General features: G+C 43.4%; 1 protein-coding gene across 1 annotated transcript in view; it reads right to left on the minus strand.

Moving 5' to 3' along the window:
* Positions 1 to 2,046: 2,046 nt before the first annotated feature.
* Positions 2,047 to 27,048, minus strand: part of LOC147887939 (uncharacterized) — a 94,518-nt gene continuing 69,516 nt past the window's right edge. Inside the window, exon 4 of the mRNA XM_087393886.1 lies at positions 2,047 to 2,300. Within this exon, the coding sequence (XP_087250012.1) occupies positions 2,225 to 2,300 (76 nt within the window). The 3' untranslated portion in view covers positions 2,047 to 2,224. The remainder of the gene's footprint in view (positions 2,301 to 27,048) is intronic.

A 27,048-nucleotide genomic window follows, 5' to 3' on the forward strand; every position in this document is an offset into this window, starting at 1 on the left:
CCTAAGAATTAATCGTTGAAATCAATTGATTATAAAGCATTAATAGAAGCAAAGAAAGCCATCTTTCTTGCTACTCAATCCTTTGTTGGCATTAATGGTTAGCCTTCATAAACCTTACAATAGCACCCTTCGAAATGCTATGCCCACCCATCATTTTGGAAGGTTGTTCAACGGTCTATTCATACAAAAAAAGGCCTTGCCCATCATTGTGGAAGGTTGATTGACTATCTCTTGGCCCCATATTGTGGTTATGTTGAAGGGGCATTGCCTTTGTGTGTATATTGATCCTTAAGGAATTGCTTTAATGCAATGTCGTTTGCATACTAACCATTTGGGTTTGCACTTTTGTTGCGCAATGGTTAACTTCCAGCTTTACTTTTCTTGCATGCCATTGTTTGATGGTTCCTTGTTTCTTGTTCTCGATACTCATTGTCATTCACAATGCGTTTGTACCCCCCAATCTTCTAGCATTTCAAAGGGTGATTATGTATGGTTTCAAGTAGCGGTCTATCTACATTTTAAGTTTAGGTTTTCCAAAGCTGAGTTTGAATATTGCTGAATATTGTCATACCTGGATAGAACATAGAACATAACAAGAACACCAAGGACATAAAAAATAGATGTAGGAAATTAGAAACTGACATGAAACAATTATCTCACTCCGAAATGCAATGAAATGCTAGAAGAATGGTGGGTACAAACACATTGTGAACGACGACGAGAGTCAAACAAGAAATAAGGAGCCATCAAACAATTGCACTCAAGCAAAATAAAGCTATAAATTAGCAATGGTTATTATGCAAACAACATTGCATTAAGGAAATTCCTTGAGGAAGGATCAACATACACAAAGAGGCCAAGAGACCATCAATCAACCTTCCAAAATGATGGGCAAGGTATTTTGTCGTATGAAGCAATTGAATTACAAGGGGAACAAAATCCAAGGAAGAAGAGGGGGGAGGGCAAGAGAGAGATTATGCCACTCTTTCTTTCGTCAAAAAAGGTGCATCCACTCAACATATTGTATGTTTTAAATGATGCACATTACTAAGATCGGCAAAAGAAAATTCTATTAGAGCTTGTTTATATTCTAGGTTTCCATAACCTCAATTTTAGATCATCAATCAACTTAATTGTGTGTAGGCGCATCTTTGTATTCCTATTACTAGAAGTCTCACTTAAGTAATGCCTCATTTGAATGCATGCCTATTCAACACAAATTCTAGGTGGTTAAAACAAACAACGCTATAGTTTCAGCCTTTCTTTTCATGTGTACATCCTTAATTTAAATTAATCAAAATTTGATTGTATGTGCATATGCATTTTTTAACTGCATGATAATTTCCATGTATGTTTGTATTCCTAATGCTAAACAGGTGGCTTCAAATAAACCCCATTTCTGGAAAACGTCTATTTCAGTTAGACTTACAACCTTAATACCCTTTTGCTTGGCCATTACGAAAGACCTGCAGAATATATCCATGTGCAGCTTTCCATTTTAAATGTTCAAAAACACACTTTGTTGCTAACACGTTAAACAAAAAGACGTTATTTCTTGATCAAGCATTACAGTACGGTCTAGCTGGTCTCACACAATAAGCATTCTAAAGTCCTTGCCATTTTCTTCAATACAAAGCATTCATGCCACTGGTTTTTAGATACATTAGCCTCCCTCTTTACATCAGTTTATTGTATAGATATGCACTGTGAATATGCTCCCATCATGCGCTTCAACTGATACTAGACATCTTATATCCTCTCAGGTCTACTCTCTAGCTTAAAATTACTCCCTTGTGTCAATTGGCTCCATCTGTCTATCTAAACACAGTTATCTGAGTTAACTAAACCCTCAATGATCTACTTGTGTTAAGGGTCGATCAGTTGAAAAATGCAACTTTGAGTTTTTAGATAAAAAACTGCTCGTGACGTATGGCTACATATTTTAACTTTTATATTTTTAATTCAGCAGTAGATTAAGTGCACCATGAAAAAACCAAAGCAAACTGATGGTACAGATAATCAATACCTAAGTTCGAACTTCAACAGAAAATCGTGTGACTTCATGGTGAACATGATCTGCCAGAATCTCTTTCATTCCCGCATGAATATACCGAAATAACATAAGATTTACTAGCCGTTTTTGTCATTCACAACAATTAGATGTGCTTGCCTGAGACTTTATGTGAATCTTATACTACTTTCACTAAAGAAAGCATCCATGGATTTATTTCCTCCCGGATTTCAATTTTACTTTCTCCTTCAAAAAATGTTCTATCTGCTCTTTCTTCCAATTATCAATCCTGCATTCAGTCAGAAAAGCCACAAATGAAATCAGAACCATACAGTTCCTATAGCAGCAGAACTCGTTTGAAAGTATACAGACCACGCATGAATGCTAAATCATATCACAAACTAACAACTGGTGTCAACAACCGTTCAGCTTTAAACTGCACCATTTTGAGCCATTGAGCCTTTATGAGAGCACACACGCCCAAAACAATGTGCATTTAGGCATAATGCAAGAATATTAGAGTCAAATGTGTAAAACTGAGTGAAAACAATTTAGCTGCTGAGCCATTCATGTCTAATAGATCCCGCAGCCAATATATTCAGGGCATTGTTGTATATTTGCAGGGCCAAGTCATGCTTCTTGAAGTCTATGACTCCATTGATAGCTCAGACAGCAGAGATGCGCTTTGTTTACAGCTTCATCATGTTGGACCGTCTTCAACAGCTTAAAAATGCACTATAAGCAGCTTGTTGATTGTAAAGAGTGGGACGCATGGAAGGATTCCATCGCTGCAGCTGCCTTGGAATGCAAGTCTTTATGTCCATCTGATGGCCTTATTTGAAGGAACGGACAAAATTATTGAAAATAAATAACCCTTTGATGAGGCTTATGGATGGTGACGAGCCATGCATTGGCAAAGTTGACAGAAGGGATAGACAAAATTACTGAAAATGTGCAGACGATGGTGCAGTGGTGACTATTCCAGATAGGAAGCCAGAGTTGCTGGACTTGACGATGGAGCCGTGGGATTCTTATCAATCACTCTTGCATGCTGCAGCATAAGGCTCGGACCCTTGCATGCTGCAGCTTATGTCTTGGACCTTGAGTTTCAAGAAAACAAGCAAGAGTTGTATGTATAAGGAGGTGATGCAAGGATGGGAGAAGGTACTGAAGCAAATAGTACATACTACAGTGCAAAGGAAGTAAAGCATGAGTTAGCTTTTTATAGAAAAAAATGTGAAATGTGTGGCTCTAAGAATGTTGAGTTCAAACTCTAACTTTCAAGGTTTCTAATGTATAAAATATAGTCTATTTGTTGATGGGTATGGTGACAGAGTGTTCCCTTCCTGATTCCAGGATTTCCCCATTCCCATTCCCCAAGGGGTCAGCGTTCTGTTGGCATGATAGGGGACCTACCCTGTACCATGCACTTTCAAAAGTCTTTCTGAGAAATGGACCTTTGTGGAAATGAACTGCCTATGGTACATGGATACTCATTGATGTCCGTTCATGTGATGGAGACTCATACACATGGAGGGGTAAGAGGATCAAGGAGGTTTGGTAGTGCCGGTATGCTCAATTTGCAGCCTTATGTCATAGGTCTGAGCACAAACGAGTGTGCCAGATACATGTGGTCAGTCTCGACTCTCAAGGGGCCCTCCACCTTAGATGATGCCAAGCTCTCCATGGGCAGGACATAGATCTCACCTTTCTTGGCACTATAAGAGGACATTCAGAGATATAGACAGCAAGGGGATATCTTCATGCTCAGGGAGAGCACCTTACTGCCAGAATCCACAACATGCAAGCAGAGCTGTCGGAATTTCCGGGAGATGCCATCTTGCTGCCACAGGTAGATATCATGCATAATTTTCAGCATGTGTCAAAGACATACATCCCGTAGTCCACTACCAAAAGATACGTCAATATAGTGCTGCTCACCAAGTGCAATGCTGCCGGTCAAACTAGTGAGTAGGGATTTCATGGGCCTAAATATGCCAGTTCTCCAAACTTCCCAACAAAGCATGCTTCCCCATCAATAAGGGCCTAAGCAGCCGATTTCAAGGTGAAACAAGGCCCTAAACAAATGGGCAGATGCCCAGACAATATCCACGTGTTCTCTTGCTAGAGTAAATAACTCATGGGTGGCGAAGTTGGTGTTAGAAAGCATCACCTTGTTTTATCTTCACCTTCATGTCTTAGCTATTGCAAAATGCCTACACTGCCAACAAATGCATGTGTAAGGTCTCTGTTGTGTCTGAGATTATTATCACATGCATACGGCAAGATCATAACAAGAGTCCATGCTAGTAACTCATCAATGGAATGTGGGGAACAGTGATGGGCTCATATGACAACGTTTTTATGCCTAGGTCCCGAAGTTGTGAGATGAAACGAGCACCTAGCACTTAATCAAAGGCTTCTAGAGGTGCACAAAGCAACAACAAACTCTTTGATGTCAATACCTAGCCTCACCCATAATAGCATACAATGTGAATATGTGATCTAAGGTGGAGTCATATGGCCAGAATGTCCTCTAGCCTCAAAACCAAAAGTGACTCATACAAGCCGCTATGCGCTGAAGCAAAGGGCTGACTAAGGCCCTTGCTGAAAGCTAAAGTGCTAAACTAGTGAGCGAAATAGCATCGTAGCAAAATAGCAAAATAGTATCAGGTGTGTGGTCTCCTCGATCTCTGTATCCAATGGGCAACGTCAAGGGTGACAGCTCGTCTCTGGCGGTCTCCTCTAAGGAAGGCTGAAATATATTGAACCTTGATCACCACGGTTATGATCTTCAACACCTCGCGAGCAATGTCCCGTCGCCATAGCTTCACGTACAGAGATGAACCAGTGGAGATAGTGCAGTCTTATACATATTTGGGGATAGAGTTCACCGGGCCAGTAGGTTTCATGATGACCCATGAAGCTATAGCACGACTCACATGAGGACGGGGTGCTCTGCCTGACTATACACGCAATGCTTTAAGGCACACTTCCAGGACCCTCCACTCTGTTGGCTTTTTGACACCCTGGTGAGGCCGACTATCATATATGCAACACCTTTCCAGGGGAGTGACATTTCAGCGACAGAGTGGAAGAGATTTGAGATTATGGGATCTAGAATGATTCGGAGTAAGCCCTCGCTCCCCCATCAGATCATACATGCAGACTTCGCCATGACCCCTTTCCAGGTTGATGCCATCTTTCAAATAGTGACATTCCTCCATAGAGTCTGGGCCTTACCCCAACAGTGGAGATTATCGAGTCTAGCATTGGAGTCTTTCAGGTGGCTGGCAGAGAGTGGTGTTGATACTGCATGGTATGCACGCGTATCAACATAGTTTGGTAGTCACGGCATTCAGATGGACAAACTTCCCTCCTTTCAGTACAGAGCAGCCTTGCTTCAATCCGATGGTGCTCTCAACCCAATTTGATAGACCTCTTGACGCACGTACTCTCCCTCTAACGGACTCATATAGACCCATAACCCCCCAAATCATGATCTCTGGGAGCTGCAACTCATGTAACCTCGGGAATGTGGGACAGTATCAAATGCCTCACGAAAGTCTACAAAGCAAGTGTAGACTTTCTAGTGCCTCGATTTCGCCTCCTCAATGATAGCCCTCAAGATAAAGATGTAGTCCAAGGTGGAGTATTGTCTCCGAAAACCTGCTTGCCCAAAAGCCCGCTACCCGTGACTCTCTGTGTGGTTGTTGATCTCCGTCTCTAGTACCAAGCCATATATCTTGGCCAATCATGAGAGAGAGAGAGAGAGAGAGAGAGAGAGAGAGAGAGAGATGATATGATATGATTGTATTAAAGTCCATGTGAGACCCTTCAGGATCTATGGGACTAGCAATCACTATCAACTAATAGTGATCCCTTACATCCAACGAGAGAAAATATGGTACGGCTGTGTACGGAGCACTAAACGCTGCTGAAACGGCTGTGAACGGAACTTTATGTGCTGCTGGTACGGCTGTGTACGGACTGTGGCACATCTTCCCACGTTGAGTACGGGTTGTGGTATGGTGCACCTGCAGGCTTATGTACGGACTGCTCACGGGCTAGTGAATGGAGAGAGAGCACACTATGTACAGATGAGTATGAGCAGGCTAATTGTCACGTTGGGCAGCTTGCAAGTACGAGGTTGATAGGCTGGTTGTCGCCTCGGGCTGTGTGCTCATGGTTGGACAGAGATAAATGCCATCTGCCAAGGATTGAACAAAGCAATGACCAGCATAGTATATGCTTGGTAAGAAGAATGCACAAATCTCTTTCACACATTGAGTGGTCTTCCAAAGGGGGGCACTGCCACTTGTGCAAATAATGCAGCATATCCCATGAAAGGGATTGGTGCTTGTCACTACACTGTTAGGTGATACCATTCCACTTGTGGTGTTCCAGTTATAAAAAAGAATCTGATTTCTATCTCAACCATGGCTTCAGAGTTCTTTTTTATGGTTATCGTTGTACTGTTTATGATAATCGGTATGACAACTGTATTGTACTTACTGGAACACTTGATAGAGGACTGTATCATCTTGACATAAATGCACAACAAGCTGCTATAGAAGCTAATGCCATGGACCGTGGTTGAATCTGTAATTTCTGATGCACATCTATGACATGAAAGATTGTGACATCTCAACTTCAACAGTTTGGTGAAGATGCATCAACATGACATGGTCGTAGATCTTCCACCAATGCATGCACTTAAAAAACATGTATGCGAGGGCTGCATCTCCGTGCTGAGCAAGCCTCTTCAAAAACACAGCCCACTGCTCATTGGCCAACATGACCCCCAAGCATAGGAAGTGATGTGCTTGGAAGCGCACCACTATCAAAGTACCAGTATGAGAGAATCTGATGCTGCAAAAGCTGAATCATGCAGAGTAGGATTATAATGACACTCCACAATAAATGCCCATGCATCATGAGCAAGATTGGCTGCCTTTGTATTTGTGACATTAGGAATTGGAGTATTTGTGACAACAAGACCTTGTTGACCTTGCTGTCCTAGCTGCCCTGGCAATCACTGCATGTGCTTGTGCATGTGCATCTCGCTGATCCCAAAGAATCTGTTCTTGTGCTGGAGGGTCGACGGCAAGCACGGAGGGAGTAGTGGTAGATGAACCAGAAGTGGCAGAAGTGGCTGCAGTGGCAGCAGGTGCCTGTGATGAAGAGACATATCTAGTCTCCGGTCCAAATACAATTTATACCTTTGTAAGACTAGAATAAGTCCAATCATGCAAATTTAGATTTTTTGTTGTTCTAAAGACCAAAATCCTACACAGAAAATAAAAGGGAAAATGAAAGAGAAGAAAAAAGAGGTAAACAAAAACTTTTATGAAAAACAAAAGGAAGACATACTTAGCAAGCAAAGCAACACTTATGTAGTCATCAATGCCCAAGGATAAGCAGCTATACTGGGTTTCTAAAGACCCGCGGAGTCTCTTGGGCAAACCCAGTGCTTACTAAAATACGTCAAATAAACAAAAGAGAAAGAAAACAAGAAATAAAGAAGAAAGGAAGAAAGTGACTAAGCAAAAATAAACAAGCAAGTCAAGAAACAAAAAACAAAATCTTCCAAAAAACTAGAATTAACTCTCTCTCTCTCTCTCTCTCTCTCTCTCACTCTTATTTAATACATAAAAAGATAAAAGGACCCTTTACACTTATGTATCGCTTCCTACAAGAGGCAAAATTACATTCCTAACTTAGAAAGCACAAGCATACTCAATCAAACTCTCTTTTGAAACTAAAAGAAAAACGGGCTATTCAGCTCCCCCCTTTTTGTTTTCAGCTTATGTTCAATCATTCTAAACATACCTAAGGCCGATACACCATAGATAAAAGACTTCATATCTAAATTGTGCGTACTTTTTTCATTATTTTCGTTGGATTATACCTCTTGTGTAATAGTAAAGTGATCAAATTACTACATTGAGTGATAAAAGACTCCTTAGTTGTACAAAGGTGGGAAAATATATGGAATTGGGAAGAAATGACTCCATATTTTGCCAAATCAGAAATGTTGAGTCAATGTGAGGCATTTTTATAATGTGTAAACCACTATATTCAGGTTGTTCACGTTATCGTACATATCAACCTCTAATCCTATGGTAGATTGAGAAAGTCTAAGATCTAAGAAAACACAAGAATCCCCCCTTGAAGTGCAGTTCAGTTCACAAGAGTCATGAGGATAGATTCCTTCTTCAAAAGCACAAGCGTCTTTGTACATAAAGTCTTGAAAGTTAGGAACATCTGGTACAAATAAATCATCTATAAAACGCCTAACTTGGCTAAGCTTATGTAAAATGATAGGGCAGGTATTGATAGAAATAAGACGTTGCATAAACTCAAATTCATAAGTGAAAAGATAAAAGTTTGCTAAAAAGACGGCACAATTGGTGCTCATGGGGATTCCTATAATTTGTTGAAACAAAGAATCACCTATTGTGATGTAAAGATTATCTAAAAGAAAATATATCCAAGAGCAAACATCTTCAACACTTTATCTTTTCAGAACTGATGTCATGATCTTTATTTTTTAGCCACAAAAAGTCAAAGCATAAGGCTGTTTTCTCAACTTTTAGCACTTCGCATCTATCGTTGTCAAATCTCATCTTAAAAACTTCAACCACAAGCTTTTTTATTCTAGACTTCAGGTCTTTCAGCTCGATCTTTGTGTAAAGCGTGGTAAAATCATAGGTTTGAAGGAGAATAGGAGACTCTTTTTCATGAATGCTTCGAGAGGAATTAAAAAATTTTACAACAAGAATCACTCCTACAAAGTCATTTAAAATCCAGCTTGAGTGCGAGGGGACATCTGCCTCCTCTAATAAATCCGTCCAAAGTTCATGGACACTAGGCAACAAGGCTTTGAAGCAGTAGCTTAGCCGTTTAGAGACATCCGTCAAAGTAGTCTCCCAAGCAGCTGCAATAAATCTTGGCTTTTTTGGAGTTTTGTGGAACTTCCAAGCAACACAAAGAAAAGGGATACTTGGATTGCAAAAACTCTCGTGTTTTGAGATCAAATCCTTTTGAGAAACTAAGGCAAGGACGTAAGTTTTGGCAGACGAGTTCACTTCTCTCAAAAGACATTCCAAGGAAAACTTTTGCAAATAAAAACAAAGTTATTGGAACATTTGTCCATATAAGAAATGACCAAATGCCTATGGAATTTTCGAAAAAGAGCTTCATCTTCTTTAGAAAGATGGTTACTTTGCTTTGAGCAACTGACCAAAGGGACTTCTTCTAGTTTCAAAGCAACTTTCTTCAAAATCTTCCGTTCCAAATACAATTCCCCAAGTTTCTGGACAACAACAGGTGGTGCACCAAGTACGATCACATGGGATAATCGGTGCCATCAAGCTTATCTTCAATAGCAAGCATTGGTGCCATATGGGTTTGCAAGACCAAGTACACCTCGAACTATACTGTGGATAAGCACAAAGCCCGACTTGTGGCTAAGGGATACTCACAACGACTAGGGATTGAGTATGATGACACGTGTGCTCCTACTGCCAGGATGGCCACTCTTTGGACAATATTACCAACTGTAGCTCATGAGTAGTGGCCCATTTACCAGATGGATGTTAAACCTACCTTTCTCAATGGAGATTTAAACGAAGAGATTTATGTGGAGCAACCTCCTGGGTTTACCAAGTCAAAAGGAATGGTTTACAAGTTAAGGAAAGCATTGTATGGGCTTAAGCAAGCTCCTCGAGCCTGGAATTAGAAAATTGATGAGTTTTTTGTACTGAAGCGTTTCCGAAAGTCACACGCTGATCCCAATCTATACATCTTCCATTAAGGGGCTCTTCTTTCCCTTATCATCTTGTATGTTGATGATCTAATCATTCTAGGGAGTCATGCTACTCATATTTCCGAGACCAAGGCAACTCTTTCCCACGCCTTTGAGATGATTGATCTTGGCCTCCTTCACTTCTTTGTGGGTTTGGAGATTTCACAGGGGCTGAATGGTTATTTTGTGTCTCAAAAATGTTTTACTCGTGAGCTTCTGGAGGCTTTTCAAATGACGGAGTGTCATGCCATCTCATTACCCATGGACCCCAGTACCAAATTGTCCAAGTATGACCCTAGTGATCCCGTGGATGCAAGTAGACATCGCTAGTTGATCGACTCCTTGATTTGGCTACTCAATACCAGATTGGACCTATGTTACTCTATTGGTCCACTGAGTTCCTTCATGCAGACACCTAAGAAGACCCATGGGGATGCTGATATGCAGATCCTTCGTTATCTTCAAGATTCTCACAATCGAGTGTTGTTTTATTAGTGAGGGCAACATTCTAGGATCCAGCGATTGGGCTGGAGTGATTCCAACTGGGGAGGAGAGTCAGACACGTTGTACCACCACTAAGTACTATTTTACTCTCGGTTCTCGGCAGCCATCACTTGGAGCAGTAAAAGGCAACCCACTATAGCCTTGTCTCTGACCGAGGCTAAGTATCGTGCTGCATGTTCAGCTACTTGTGAGGCAAGCTTGCTCCGCCAATTACTTGGGGAGATCGGGTTCCCACAGACATTCCTGATAGTCATCCGCAATGACAATCACAGTTGTATTGCACTTGCTCGAAACCCAGTGTTCAATGCTCGTACCAAGCATATTGAGATCCAGTACCACTATGTCCGGGAGAAGGTGCTCGATGGCGTGATCCAACTTACATATTGCATGATGGTAGACACAGCAAACCCTCTTCACCAAGCCCCTAGCACAGTAGCTGCTTGGCAATCATTCCAGCTCACTCAAGATGATCAAGAGCTGAGAGGGGGTGTTAGAGGTGTCATCTCCCCCATCACTGAGTGAGGGCCTTGGTTGTGGGTTTGCTTGCCCATGTGAGGGAGTGCTAGGGCCTTTTTTGTGGGTTTGTCTACCTAGGAGAGACAGAGGGGGTTCGCCATGGTGGCCAGCATGCACAAGGACCTGCTCAGAGCTGCTTGCTCTTGTTCCAGGGTCTTGTGGGGACCGCCATATGACACACCTATCCCGATCTTGTTTTGAGGCTGCCACCAGGCCACACGTGTGCCTAGGTGGCGCCTAGTTTGGCGGGGCACTTGGGCCTCTACCAACCCTACAACTGTACCAAGCAAATGTCATTGCAATTGACAGCAAATCTGGCAAAAGCCCAAATTCTGAGAGGGAAAATATGCCAAAAAGAGGGTAAATGTGAAAAAACCCCAAATTGTGCTACAACTTGCAAATGTGACTCAATGGGGCTGCAATTTCAAGCCAATGTCAATGCTCCTACATGCAATGTCTGCATAAATTGGACCTACTCAAAAATGCCCAAAATCTGCCAATTCAAACTACTAAAAGTAGCAAATGTATGCTATTCTCACTCACACTGAGTGGAAAAGTTCCTACAAATCTACCAAAAACCTTGTCCTTTGCAAAATTGAAGCCCAATGTAAAAAGCCCCAATTTGTAAAGGGCGATTTGCAACAAAAGAGGGCAAATTGAGAAAAATCCCCAAAAATTGCTGTAAATTGGCAATTCTAAATGCAAAATCGAGCCAAAAAAGGCAAATACTGCAAAAGCCCCAAAATGTGACCAAAGGAGCAAAAGTCACTAAAAAACCTGCAAATGTGACACTGAAGCCCTAAATTCCAACTGTTCCTGAAAATATAACTTGAACCAATGTCAACTAAAAGCCCAAATGTGGGACAAATGCAGCGACTTTGCAATTCTATTGACAATTTGTAGTTAGAACGATCAATTGCACGGAAAATTTGTAGATTGTACGTCACTTTTTTATGACTGTAAGGCAAATTCGACGCTTGTATGGTAGATTTGACGCTTGTATGGCCCTTTAACTGTATGATAACGCTGTTGGGTGCGGGAAGCAATGCAATGGGTGTGGAATGCAAGGGAGCAAACAACAAGCTGAAGCGAACATGACTACTTGCAAATCGATAATGAGAAGTACAAAGGGGTGGCCTATATGGCCCCGAAGTCTTAGGACTCAGTCAACCCTTAGGTTGATTTCATTGGTCAACCATATATATGGTTGACCAATGAAATCAACCTAAGGGTTGACTGAGTCCTAAGACTGACTACTCGCAAATGGATAACGAGAAGTACAAAGGGATGGCCTATATGGCCCCGAAGTCAACCATACGATTGACCAACGAAATCAACCTAAGGGTTGACTGAGTCCTAAGACTAGCCTACAAGGCCAATGGCCATACCAGGGCTAAGTGCTAACACTACTTGTTTGCTTGCGAGTCCTGATAACCATTACTTTTGTCTTACCTATATTGACCTGCAAGGTTGTACGGACAATAGCACTTGTACGCTTCGCAATCACAGGGGCAAGAGGAAAGCTTGCACGAAAGCAAAGGGGGGAAGCAGGTTCCAAGAGCAACATGCTTTGATACCACTGGTGGGTGCGGGAAGCAATGCAATGGGCGTGAAGTGCAAGGGAGCAAACAACAAGCTTAAGCAAACGTGACTACTTGCAAATGGATAATGAGAAGTACAAAGGGATGGCCTATATGGCCTCGAAGTCAACTATATGGTTGACCAATGAAATCAACGTAAGGGTTGACTGAGTCCTAAGACTAGCCTACAAGGCCATGACTACTTGCAAATGAATAATGAGAAGTACAAAGGGGTGGCCTATATGGCCTCGGCCCCCAACCATATGGTTGACCAATGAAATTAACCTGAGGGTTGACTGAGTCCTAAGACTAGCCTACAAGGCCATACCAGGGCTAAGTGCTAACCTACTTGTTTGCTTGCGAGTCCCGATAACCATTACTTTTGTCTTACCTATATTGACCTGCAAGGCTGTACGGACGACAGCGCTTGTATGCTTACCAATCACGGGGGCAAGAGGAAAGCTTGCATGGAAGCAAAGGCGGGAAGCAGGTTCCAAGACCAACATGCTTTGATACCACTATTAGGTGTGGGAAGCAATGCAATGGGCGTGGAGTGCAAGGGAGCAAACAACAAGCTGAAGCAAACGTGACTACTTGCAAATGGATAATGAGAAGTACAAAGGAGTGGCCTATATGACCCCTAAGTCAACCATATGGTTGACAAATGAAGTCAATCTAAGGGTTGACTGAGTCCTAAGACTAGCCTACAAGGCTATACCAGGGCTAAGTGCTAACACTACTTGTTTGCTGCGAGTCCCAATAACCATTACTTTTGTCTTACCTATATTGACTTGCATCCTCAAGTGTTTGCAGAAATCTCTCAGTGCTTCCAAATGTGCTTGCAGCCCCTCCTTGTTCTTTGCAAAGAATACTTAAGTATTAATAGAGAATACCCTGCAAACTCAACACCTTCCTTGCTGTGTATTCTCATCCACTCTTCCAACCCATCAATAAAAAGGCTGAAGAGTGTCAGTGAGAGGGGACAGCCTTATTTAACCCTTGTCGCTTCCTATTACAGCTTTCCCTTTGGAGCATGACCCATCCACTAGTGGCTGTGCTAACTCAGCTAATACCTTCTCATAGAGTCTATATGTGGCTTCTCTGGGTTCTAGAGGAACTTTGATCTTTCCAGTCTTTCCCATAGCCTCTTACGTGGCACTGTGTTGAAGGCCTCCTTGAAATCTATGAAACAGAAGTATATAGCCTCTTTCTTGACTTTGACAACCAGGTGATCAACCGTTGAGTGCTTGGGACGAAACCTTGCCTGGGATGGCGCCCTCACTCCTTGTTCCTCCGCTCATTTGCTTATTTTCTGCTCGAGTATAGTGCCATATAACTTAGCCATTGGGCTACTCACCATTATTGTCTGATAGTTTTTTCCATCTTACTGTCTCCCTCCTTATAGGTTGGTACAATTCTGCTTAACTGCCAATCTGACAGGAACCTTTCCTCTAGGGCCATAATCATAAGCCTACACCCCTGCACTTGGGTGCAAAGTGACACACTGGCTACATCGACAAGTGCGTTATTGTTCCTAGATAGGAGATTTTGTTGTACGCTATGACCCCTTTGTGAGCCCTTGTCCAGGGACAGTCAAGCACAAGCTACGTAGGTGTTATCTCCCAATCTCGTTTCTTACTGCTTGTTGTCGAATCACGGGCGAAGGCACCTAGTCTATCCTCCCAGCCAACCTCGATGGTGGTAAGCTCACAAATCGTCTAATTATGTAAAAGCTCATGCTTACCAATTCCCAACGAGCCCCAAAACTCCCTAGATGAATCTAGTATGCCACATGTCATAAATGTAGGATCCTTCCTTAATGCATTATTTACCCCTCTCTTGGGATATCTTTAAAACATTTGCCCCTAGGCACATTTAATGCATTAAAGTCCCTTAGCCTTAGATCCACCTAGTCTAGTGCCATGTCACCCTCACCAAGGACCTTGACCTTTATTCCTTTTTTATCATTTACATGAAGTCCAAACAAATATAATACAAACATTGATCCTTTAAAGGAAAATGCCAACTGACCCTTCTGAGGTCATGTTACCTCGACTTGAGCGTAACATTCCTTCCCTCTTCAGCATCAACGTTCTCAATGATAAAGTCTGGAAACACTCTCCGTAACTGCTACACGAATTCCCAGGTAGCTTCTGATAGAGGTAGACCATGCCATGCAACCAACACCGTGGGTATCTTTCGATTGCGCACTTGCATTGTTCCTCGGTCCAGGATTCCTATTGATTTGCGTCTTGCATTATCCTCTATCTCCTGAAACAAAACAACACCTTCGATTAGTGAGTCACCTGTATGCGAAAATTTCTTTAAACGAGAAACATGAAACACTGGGTGCACCTTACAACCCTGTGGCAATTCTAATTTATAGGCTACCTTGCCTATTCTTTTTAGAATTAGCCATGGCCCACAATATCGAGGTGATAACTTAGCACACTCTCCTGCAGTCAAAGACTTAGAGTGCGGAGAAACTCTGAGAAAAACTTTTTCTCCTTCCTTAAATTCTCTAGCGGATCGGTTTTCATCCGCATACACCTTAGCTCTATCCATGGCTTGGCCGATGTTAGCTCTCGCAAGTGCTAGCATCTCCCGCATCTGAACCATAAAGTTCGCAACACTAGGCACTTTCTGAGGTATTCCAACTATAGTTGGATTTGCTGGTCTATAACCATAGTTCAGCTCAAACGGACTGAACCCTTGAGGAATGTTTTCTATCATTGTAGGCAAACTCTAACAATGGCAACCACTTGTCCCATGTATGTTGCCTCAATGACACATATGCTCTAAGCATATCCTCTAAAATTTGGTTGATTCTTTCTGTCTGACCATCCGTTTCTGGATGATCCCCACTACTCATTCCCAACTCAGTCCTTAGTGTTTCAAATACCACAGTCCAAAAACGACCGGTATATTTGACATCCCTGTCTGACACTATGGATTTAGGTAATCCATGCAAACAAAATATATGTCTAATAAACAAATCCGCCACTTGCGGGGCACTAACAGACTCTCTAGTTGGAATGAAGTGAGCCATCTTGGTAAGACGATCAACCATTACAAGGATAGAATCATATCCACCTTGTGTCGTAGGCAGCCCTAGAATAAAGTCCATGGAAATGCTCTCCCACTTACCTAGTGGTATCTCCAAGGGCTGTAAAAGTCCAGGTGGCTTCACCCGCTCTGCCTTACTTACCTGACACGAAAAACAACGTGTCACATATTCATGAATATGCTTTTTCATCTTTGGCCAAAAGAAATCTCGCTTCACGAGATCATGTCTTCTTGACTCCTAGATGTCCCACACATGGGCTATCATGGCATTGTTGAATGACTCTCTGCCTAAGATCATTCTGATTAGGTACTACTATCTTGTCATTTCTTTTCAGCATACCATTCCTTATGACATATCTTGCATAAGTTTGGCCTTTTTTGGATGCCAGGTCATCCTTTTTCCCGGGTTTGAACACATGAGCCTTAGGCCGAAAGCTCTGGACGAACTCGTCCACCTTTTGAGTTTCTCTAATCTCGGTCATTAGAGCACTCTCTAACACGGTGAAACTCATGTTATGCATAATGCGTGACAACACATCAGCAACTTTATTATCCTTCCCTCTTCGGTACCGGATCGTCAAATTAAACTCCTGCATGAGTTCTGCCCACCTAGCTTGGCGGCCTCTCAAGTCAGGTTGTTTACAAAAATGTTGGGTACCGAGCCGGGTTTGAACACATGAGCCTTAGGCCAAAGGCTCTGGATGAACTCGTCCACCTTTTCAGTTTCTCTAATCTCGGTCATTAGAGCACTCTCTAACACCGTGAAACTCATGTTATGCATAATGCGTGACAACGCATCAGCAACTTTATTATCCTTCCCTCTTCAGTACCGGATCGTCAAATTAAACTCCTGCATGAGTTCTGCCCACCTAGCTTGGCGGCCTCTCAAGTCAGGCTGTTTACAAAAATGTTTCAGAGTATCATGATCAACATCCACATAAAACTCTAATTCAAAGCATGGCCAATTTCGTTAAGAGGGAGAAAGCTTCTTGCTTTTAAAGGCTACTGGCCTTCCCTCTTGGAGGAGAACTGCTCCTACCACAATGCCACTTGCATCGGGGATCAACTATTTTTAACACCGGTCCTGAGACCACAGCTTGTTTTATGGTGTTAAAACTTTCCTGTTGATTCTGTCCCCATATAAAAGATACTTTATCTGAGGTCAGATCAGTCAATGGCGATACTATTTGAGAATATCCTTTGATATGCCTTCAATAAAATTGGACAAATCCCAAGAATGATCGCAAAGCGGTCAAACTTTGAGGGATTGGCCAAGTCAGTATCGCAGCCACTTTTTTTGGATCCATTTCTACCCCCTCAGGAGTAATTATGAATCCTAAATATTCAAGTCTTACCATACACAGTATAGTTTTCTTTTTATTTACATAAAGACTGGCTTTCCTCAAAGTACTGAACACTATTCTTAAGTGTTCATGATGCTCAGTAATACTTTTACTGAATACCAAAATATCGTCAATAAAATGTACTACAAACTTTACGATATACGGACATAGTAAATCGTTCATAAGCATGACGAATGTAGCTGAAGCATAGGTAAGTCCAAAGGGCATTATCAAAAACTCATAATGTCCAAACCTGCTTCTAAAAGCGGTTTTATGCACATCCTCGGCTCTAATACGGATTTGATGGTAGCCACACTTAAGATCTATCTTACTGAAAATTACGGCCCCATGTAATGCATCTAGCAAATCATCGATCCGAGCCATCGGATACCTGTGCTTAATAGTGATATTATTCAATGCTATGTAATCTATACAGAGGCGAAAAGTATCATCTTTCTTCTTCTTTAATATCACTGGCGAAGCAAAAGGTGAGAAACTTGGTTGAATCTGCCCCAACTTGAGGTATTCTTCCAGTTGTCTTCGCACCTCCACCTCTTTAGTAAAACTCAACCTATAGGGAGGTCTATTTACAGATTCTGCCCCCGGGATTAGTTCAATCTTATGCTGAACATTCCGCTCTGGAGGTAATCCATAAGGTAGCTCATCCCTAAAACAATCAGAGAACTCCTATGTTATTTGATCAGCCAGCTTGGCCATCTCTCCATTTGGAGTAACATCAGTGCTAGTCGAAGAATCATCAATCGGCTCTACTGATGCTGTACAAAGAAACAAAAACTCTGCTTGAGCTTTTCGGATTTCCATCACGGAAACCAATGGTCCTTGAGGTATATCCCTCTCACCTCGTAAGACATACATCACATCATTCATCTTGAATTGATAAATGTGCTTTTTCCAATCTATGGCTAGATTCTTCCTAGAATGCCAAGTCTTACCCAGGGCTATGTCTGCATGAGCAAGCTTGGTCATTTCAAAATCAAGCTTCTCAGCATAGTCCTGAATTCGAAGCTCCAACTGGATAACCCTAGGTCCCATACTTCAGTTGAACTTCCGTCCGTCATCCTGACTGTATATGCATAGTCAGACGGGCTAGTCTTTAGTTTCAGCCTCTTTACGAGCTTGGAGTTAATTACATTGTGTGTTGACGCTGAGTCAAACAACACAATGACCTGATGATTAGCTACTTGCCCTTTCATCTTAATTAACTCCGTATCATTAAAGGCTGTATATCCCGTTGCTGCGGGCTTTGACAGGATATTATCAGGTGCACTAGTTACTAACTTAGCAACAGACACACATAACAAAAAAGGTACTGACCTTTGAGAAGATCCCGCTAGCTGAATCTTCATTTGTTCTGCTCTGGGACATCCCTCCATTTCCACGTCGCATTCTGAGACCATCATCTCAGCCATCCGAAGATCTTTGTTCCATGGACAATCTTTCCACTGATGAGACTGAAGGCAACCAAAACATAAGCCTTCTCTCCTCGCTTTTTCCCTTTGCTCTGGGTTCAAAGAGGACTTCCACCAAGCCCGGGCTGCCATTGGAGTTACTTTTCTTTTCATTCCAATGGTGGTACTTGATTTAGGAGTCTCAACTGGTTTCGCCTGCTTGGCTTGACCACTAGGCTATGAGGCACTCCCTTTACTAATCCACTTCTTCTTAAACCAGTTTTCTTCGAGTACCCATACTGAGTCCCAACCTACACAAACCCACTTGGTATGTTCCCTTTTGCATCTTCATAGTTCAAGGCTATGGCAATTGCTTCATCTAGCGTGTTCGCGTACTTAGTCCGAACTTCCATCTTTATTCGATCATTCAATCCAAAGATAAAATCTTTTACTTGGATTGACTGAGGTAGGGGTTCATCAACCTTCATTACACTTTCTCTAAATTTATCAGTGTATTCTGCCACTGATAAATTTCTCTGACGAAGGTTTCGATACTGATCCCGAGCTCGGGACGCTTCGTCGGGAGGTAGGAAGTGTTTTCTAAATTCCTTTTTAAACCCCTCCCAGGTAGTGGATGCTACTCCATCTTTCTGCTGTTTTATCCACCACCTATCCGCTGCCTCATTAAACATATGGGTGGCCTCGCGGATTTTCTTCATATCATTCCTGATTTCATAAATGGCGAATGCCTCGTCCCATTTGTGTAACCAGGTGTCAATGATATCAGAACTACGGTCACACATCCGACTAGAATACTTTTCTGGCCTATAATTGGCAATATTAGGCACCTTAGCCCTCCTGGGCTCGACCGTACGAATACTGGACTCTGGTTCCATCAAAGATTTACCTTTCTCCTCACGAGATGGTCTGGCAGACATACTATGCACCATTTTTCTGAGTTCAGACTGCCCCACATTTGTTTGTAACTGCTGCGCTAAAATCTATTACAAGTCATCCTCTAACATTGCAATTCTGCCAAACAATGTATGGCCTGTTGGGCGCGACACCTGCGGGTTCGGCCGGACTCCCGACTCTACGGGATCCATCCTGGAAGCTTCTTCTTCTACTTCCATTCAGGTCAATGGGTGTTTTTTTTTTTTGTTAATAATAAAACACCGCTTGAAATTGTAATTACAAATCAAAAATCCAACTTCCAACTTTACAGCTGACAAAGCATATATCACACTGTAGTCAAATCCGTTTTTTCCCCTATACTAGGGAAACTCCTGCAATCTAAGAACTCTCAAGCCCTTAAATCCAAAGGCATAAATCTGTTCCCATTCCAACTCACACACCTCAAAACTTCAGAAATTTAACCAAATAAAATAGAGGGAATAAAGAGTCGAAAGCCCCCTGGTATATCCACGCGAACAACACACGCTTCCTGCTTCTAAGGGACTGTTCACGCGCAGGGCCTTGAGCTAGGCAACGCTGTGGTCCTCTGTCAATCGAATTTTTCGACGTAGGCCCAATGTCAACGATCTATGGTAATTCGCAGTCGGAGCTTCACAATCCTCTGTAAATCTCGTCTATTGCCAGCTCTTTTTTTTTTCCCCCACGATTAAAGTGGGCTTCTCGATGTTGGAACGAACAGTGGACGACATAAGTATCACGGGCCAAAACTCCTTGGCCCTAAGCTAGCTGCAGACCAACGGGTGTCCAAAACTGCTTCACGCCTGTCTTTCGAGATTCCTACGTGAATCGTACGCTCCTGCAATATCCCGGAGTCCTGGTCCCAAATTCCTTTGCATGATACCAGGTATGAACCTGCGATGACATCCAACTACCAAATGTCAAATTCCAACAGCTGCGCCGTTCATCCACGCTACCCAGATAACCAGCAGCTTGGCTGTATCGTCATCTGTCTACTTCCTGTGACAGCATTTCCAAAGTATTGCCCAGCTAGTCCTTCGATGCGTCAGTTAATCCTGTGACCACCCGATAGCACTGGTCGCGCGTCGTCACACGCCCAATACAACCTGCGCTCTGATACCAAATGTTATCTCCCAATCTCGTTTCTTACTGCTTGTCGTCGAATCATGGGCGAAAGCACCTAGTCTATCCTCCCAACCAACCTCGATGGTGGTAAGCTCACAGATCGTCTAATTACGTAAAAGCTCATGCTTACCAATTTCCAACGAGCCCCAAGACTCCCTAGATGAATCTAGTATGCCACATGTCATAAATGTAGGGTCCTTCCTTAATGCATTATTTACCCCTCTCTTGGGATATCTTTAAAACATTTGCCCTTAGGCACATTTAATGCATTAAATTCCCTTAGCCTTAGATCCACCTAGTCTAGTGCCATGTCACCCTCACCAAGGACCTTGACCTTTATTCCTTTTTTATCATTAACATGAAGTCCAAACAAATATAATACAAACATTGATCCTTTAAAGGAAAATGCCAACTGACCCTTCCGAGGTCATGTTACCTCGACTTGAGCGTAACAGTAGGTCAGTCTCTCAGCCTTAGGTCAAGCCAGTAATTCAGTTCTTGTTCACTAGTACCCACTCGAGAACAGTAGGTTAAGTGTTTCCATCTTATAGGTTAGGTCTTATAGCCTAGGTTAGGAGCCCTTTAGGGCCCCCAAAGGCTGGACAGGTAAGCAGGGAAGGCAGCCTGCAAAGGCTGCCCAAAAACTCCGCTGGCAAATGAGCCAAGGAGAGATTTTATAGGCTGGTTGTAGGCCAACCAGTCTGTAAAACAGATAGACCCAGTCGGCTGTTTACAAACTGGGTTGGCTCAGTTCCAGCCCTATAAAAGGGCCCCTTGCTGCCCTTTTGAAGCATTCAGTTTGCTCCTGCCTTCAGCTCTCCTACAGCTCCACTTCAGCCTCCTGTGCAGACCCTGAGATCCTCAGATCTGGCCCTGCTCTAGCTTCAGTCCCTTGGCCATCAGTTCAGCCTGATCTGAAGGTGACCACGCAGCACAATAGTCGGGAGTTTGGACCAGCAAACGGAGAGAGGTTTGGACACTGTTTCCTCAGCTTTCTCAGCTCTCTTTTACAGTTTACACAGCTCACTCTCAGCTCTATATTTCAGTCATCTCTCAGTTCTCTCATAGGATCTATCACTCCTAGTTTTCACTCTCTCACTCACGCAGTAACCCTACATTCCGGTGGACAGCACAAGCCTCTCCCTTGCCTTGCAAGAGTGTCCTACATCGTCAGTGTGGACAGCATCAAGGTTGCCTCTCAGATCTTTGGGTCTATATACGTGTGCACAGTGAGCTCTTCAGAAGTGTGTTCCGTGCTCTCTTGAAGAGTGTTCTTTGTATTTCTCAGTTCTCAAGTATAAAGCAAATTCTCCCTTGATTGGGGGAGGGGGCCCTCAGTGGGTACAGGGACCCAATCGGTTGTCGACTCTACTCTCTCTACCCTCATCTCCTTTCTCTCTCTATGGTAAACAACGCTAATTCCTCGCTAAAGGTTTAAAGAAGGTCTTGCTGTGAATTACACGATCAAATTACCGTTGCATGTTACATTGGTATCAGAGCTTCGATCTGTATCCAGCTTGACTACCACGAGTGTATGGTTGTGTTGAGATCCAAAAAGGACACACAATCAAGCGCCATGGAAGGGTCAGGAAAGGATTTCAATCTCGAAGACTTTGAAGAGGAGAAAGACTACCAACAAGATACGCTTTCGCCAAATGCTCAAGAAGTGATGGCAAACCTTCTAGAGCAGAATCGGATCCTCTTGCAACAACCCAAGGAACATTCATCCCAGCTGGAAGAAAGCAAAAGACAACTAGACCAAACAAAACAACGTCTGGAGGAAAAAGAAGCAGAAAAGCCGCTGGAAGAAAGAGGAACCACAAATTTTGAAAAACTGCTCTTATTGATGCGTGAGGAACGCAAAAATAAGGAGGCATTGCCATGCGCAGAGCTCGCCCAAACAGAGAGGCAACAAAAGCTAGACCGAGAGGCGATGCTTCTCCAACACAAACAGATGTTAGCCTCTATGCAGGCAAGTTTGAGCGCAGCAGCCATCTCCGCCACAACTTCGCCATCGACAAAGGTAACACCACTCATTCGGTCCACTCCAAATTTTGCTAAGTATGATGGTAAGTGTGACCATTCAACAATTTTGTAATTTATTCATCAGTTTGTAGCTCATTTTCTGTTAGCGCGGATTCAAGATAAGCAGGATAAAGTCTACCTTGCAGCCCCTCATCTTACAGGTGAGGCAGTGACTTGGTGGCAGCATTGGGCTAGTAAGCATACTGACCCAAACACGTTTCAGACGAATTTCGTTTGGGCAACGTTTGTGGCTGATCTCAAAGCCCATTCTCTCCCACCCCAATATATGCTTAACCTGGAGGATGAGTTCACTCGTCTCTCCCAGAATGGTTTGCCTGTGTTGACATACACTAACAAGGTCATCACGTTGGCGCAACAGTTGGGTGTGACGGAGAGCGCCAAGATGAAGCAATTCATTCAAGGATTGGACACAAACATACGTTTTACGATTTGGAACTTCGACCCGTCGGAGTACGAGCGGGCGTTGACTCTCGCACAGAATCAAGAGATGATGCTGAACGGGGAAAGCCCAAGCAGGTTCAAAAGATTCCAAAGCCCCGAAGCAGTCAAACAACACAGCGGGTAAGGATCAGAAGAAGGACAACCAGTTTCCAAAGAAAGACGGCCAGGCTTCTGGTCAAAAGGAGTCCAAGCCAAAGATGACTCCCAATGAGAAGGCTAAAGCGGTATTACAGGAGGCTATCTACAACCCGACGAGCAAAAGTCGTACCACCAAGAACATCGCTGCTTTCATTGCCACCACATCGTTGGGCATGGCAAGAAGGATTGTCCAAAGTGGCTTGCCGAAAAGGCTACGAAAGCACCTACTTCGTCCGTCGCCAATGTATTGGCTCTTCCAACCCCGCCTCCATCCTCAGCTATGAATGTCGTCTTCCCTGCTTTAAACGCCGTTCCCACGGTGGTCTTTCAAGGTAAGGAGGAGGGCGAGTTCTTAGATCAAAAGAAGGCGCTCATTCGAGCATACGGCACAGCTAACAGCATCAGTTTATTGTCCTATTCGATATCGGGAGTTCAGAAGATGCCATCTCCCCTCAGCTTGCCAAGACAATGGAGTGCACCTTGGTGCCTCAAGTGGTTCCGTGAGCATGTTCCGACGCCTGATTGGCGGCAGGACACCTTCACAATTGTGGAAGGTTTACCTGAGCCCGCCGTGATATGCGGTGATCGGAGCATACCAAGGATTCATCAATCTCTGATATTCAAGCAGGTCGCACCGCCCGCAAGGGTGCCATGTGTGCACTTGTCTATGTCCAGTGCCAAATCACTGCAATTCAAGCCGCTCCTCCGATGGGACAAGCAATGATGGATCTAATCCAAGAGTTCAAAGATATCATGCTCCGGGACGATCTGCCACCCCAACTACCTCCCAACCGATTAGAAGACTATCGCATTGATCTACTTCCGGACTCGACACCTCCAAGTAAGTTCCCTTATTGACTTTCAAAGTCTATGGAGAGGGAGTTAGAGCAGCAATTGTCTCAATTACTGCGCACAGAGTTTATTAGACCTTCTTCTTTGCCTTTTGTTGCACCCATTCTCTTTGTGGCAAAGAAGGATAAGGCCGCACGACTATGTGTCGACTACAGAGCACTCAACAAAGCTTACGGTGAGCAACAAGTTTCCTATGCCCCGCATCGAGTACATCTTGAAAAGACTCAATGGTGCAAGATTTCTTTCAAAGATTGACCTCAAGAGTGGCTACCATCAAGTCCGGATTTTTGAAGCTGATATCCCAAAGACAACTTTCCGAACTGAGCGAGCTCATTACGAGTTCGTCGTCATGCCCTTTGCTCTGAAGAATGCACCACTAACATTCAACAAGATGATCTCCCGGGTATTCGCAGAGTATATTGGGAAGTGCCTGTTCATCTTTCTCGATGATATCCTTATCTTTTCCACAACAGCCAAGCAGCATATTAAGGATATGCGATGTGCCCTACAGTTATTACATGATAACCAGCTATATCTCAATGCAAAGAAAAGTGAATTCGGATTACTGGAAATTCAATATTTGGGCTACATCATTAGTGCTCAAGGGATTCGATTGGACCCTCAGAAGATCCAAGCTATCACAAGTTGGGCTGTCTCCACGACAGCCCAAGAGATCCAATCCTTTATGGATTTGTGTCAAGCATATAGCTCGCACATGGAGAGTTTCTCAACATACGCAGCCCCTCTTACAAATTTACTCAAGGGGGTAAAGACACGCAGACAAAAAGTTCAAGTCACAGGCAAAGCTTTGCAGGCCTTCCACGACTTGCAATGGTTGGCCACAACAGCACCAGTTATGAAGATCGCCTCTTGGGATGATCCATTTCTGGTAATCACAGACGCTAGCGATGTCGCCATAGGGGCAGTTTTACAGCAAGAGGATAGGCCCGTGGCATACTACAGGAGAAAGCTTAACAATGCCGAAAAGAACTATTCAGTGTATAATAGAGAGCTCCTCGGTGTCATCCAGGCATTAAAACATTCGGATGGACTTTCACGGTGAAGACAGATCACCAAGCCCTTAAGTGGCTTCAAACAATGCCTAGTACACAATGGAGCGCAGCAGTGGTGGAGCCAGATATTCCAACAGTTTGGGGAAATAATCGAGTACGTTCTCGACAAAAACAACCCCATTGCAGATGCTCTCAATCGGAAAGGTTCCATCCAAACCATTGAGCAGGCCACTGTACTCGAAATCAAAGGCAAGGATCTTGATAGCATGAAGGCATAGTACGCGGAGTCAGCAGAGTTTGACACGCAGTTCCAGTTAGCCACAACGCTTGCTCCAAACCATTACTCATTAGAGGACGGTTGGCTTTTCTATGGACTTTCACGGTGAAGACAGATCACCAAGCCCTTAAGTGGCTTCAAACAATGCCTAGTACACAATGGAGCGCAGCAGTGGTGGAGCCAGATATTCCAACAGTTTGGGAAAATAATCGAGTACGTTCTCCATTGCAGACGCTCTCAGTCGGAAAGGTTCCATCCAAACCATTGAGCAGGCCACTGTACTCGAAATCAAAGGCAAGGATCTTGATAGCATGAAGGCATAGTACGCGGAGTCAGCAGAGTTTGACACGCAGTTCCAGTTAGCCACGACGCTTGCTCCAAACCATTACTCATTAGAGGACGGTTGGCTTTTCTATAAGAAAAGATTATGTGTACTCAAAGACAAATGGAAGTTGCTTCTTTATGATGCCCATAACGACCTTACCGGTAGCCACAGAGGTATCAACAAGACTTTGGAGAAGTTAGAGCGCTATTTCTATTAGCCAAAGATGCGGAAGGACGTATACGGCTATGTGTAGAATTGTCAAATATGCCAAAAGGTCAAGGCTTCCCACAAGAAAGCTGCAAGCTTACTTATGCCATTGCCAATCCCGGACGGTCCTTTTCAGGACATAGGTATGGATTTCGTGGGACCACTTCCAACATCCGCAGGTACGCATAATACTCAATGTCTTACTATTGTTTGTCGTTTTAGTAAATATTGTATGCTTATTCCATACAAACAAACGGCCAGTGCTGAAGATGTAACTCGTTTGCTTATCAAGTATTGGTATCCCATTGGAGGATTACCAAAGACCATCACATCCGATAGGGACTCCAAGTTTACGTCTAACTTTTGACGAGCCTTGTTTGATAATTTTGTTACTAAGCTGCAGATGTCCAACGCTTTCCATCCGCAATCGAACGGCAAGACGTAAAAGTATAATGGTATGGCATTTGATATTTTGAAATCATATTGTCATGATGCTTAGGGAAAGTGGGAGCGGTTTTTTCCCCTTGTACAGGCCATTCTAAACCATACCTATTCTTCAAGTATCGGTCACACACCTTATGAAGCGACGTTTGGACGACAATTTACCTCACTCCGAATGGTGTCTCCATCTCTTGAAGCCAACAAAACCACCGAATCAATGGCTGAGATTACGGAGTCTGTGAAAAGCCGCATCGCCAAAGCTCAAGCATCCTATACGCACCAGGCTAACAAATCCAGACGAGATGTCCAATATAAAGAGGGTCAATGGGTGTATTTACACATTATCAAGCAAAGATTGAAGCAGGTGGGCAAGCGATGCCCTAAGCTGTCCTTCAGGAGCTTCGGACCATTCCCTATTATTCAAAAGATCAACGATGTCTCAATGAAGCTACGCCTACCAGACAGTTGGACTATGCACAACGTGTTCCATGTAGCTTGGTTGCAGCCATATTTTGGACCTCCTCTTAAAGAGATTTCCAACGAGAAGTTATTGATGAAGCCGAAGTTTTGCAACCAGAATAGATCCTTCTTCATAAATTCAAGCATGGGCCAGGACGCGGGATTCGTGAGTTTTACACCAAGTTCCGTGATCGAGGAAGACGGAGGGAATGTCACATGCACCCCTGCACCTGGGTGCAAAGTGACACATTGGCTACATCGACAAGTGCGTTATAGTTCCCAGATAGGAGATTTTGTCGTATGTTGTGACCCCTTGTCCACGGACAGTCAGGCACAAGCTACGTAGGTCAATCTCTCAGCCTTAGGTCAAGCCAGTTAGTTCTTGTTCACTAGTACCCACTCGAGAACAGTAGGTTAAGTGTTTCCATCTTATAGGTTAGGTCTTATAGCCTAGGTTAGGAGCCCTTTAGGGCCCCCAAAGGCTGGACAGGTAAGCAGGGAAGGCACCCTGCAAAGGCTGCCCAAAAACTCCCCTGGCAAATGAGCCAAGGA

The sequence above is a fragment of the Dipteris shenzhenensis genome, chromosome 22 (genome assembly GCF_047967505.1).
Source record: "Dipteris shenzhenensis isolate YYH24624 ecotype China chromosome 22, Dip_SZ_1.0, whole genome shotgun sequence".
Lineage (NCBI taxonomy): Eukaryota > Viridiplantae > Streptophyta > Polypodiopsida > Gleicheniales > Dipteridaceae > Dipteris > Dipteris shenzhenensis.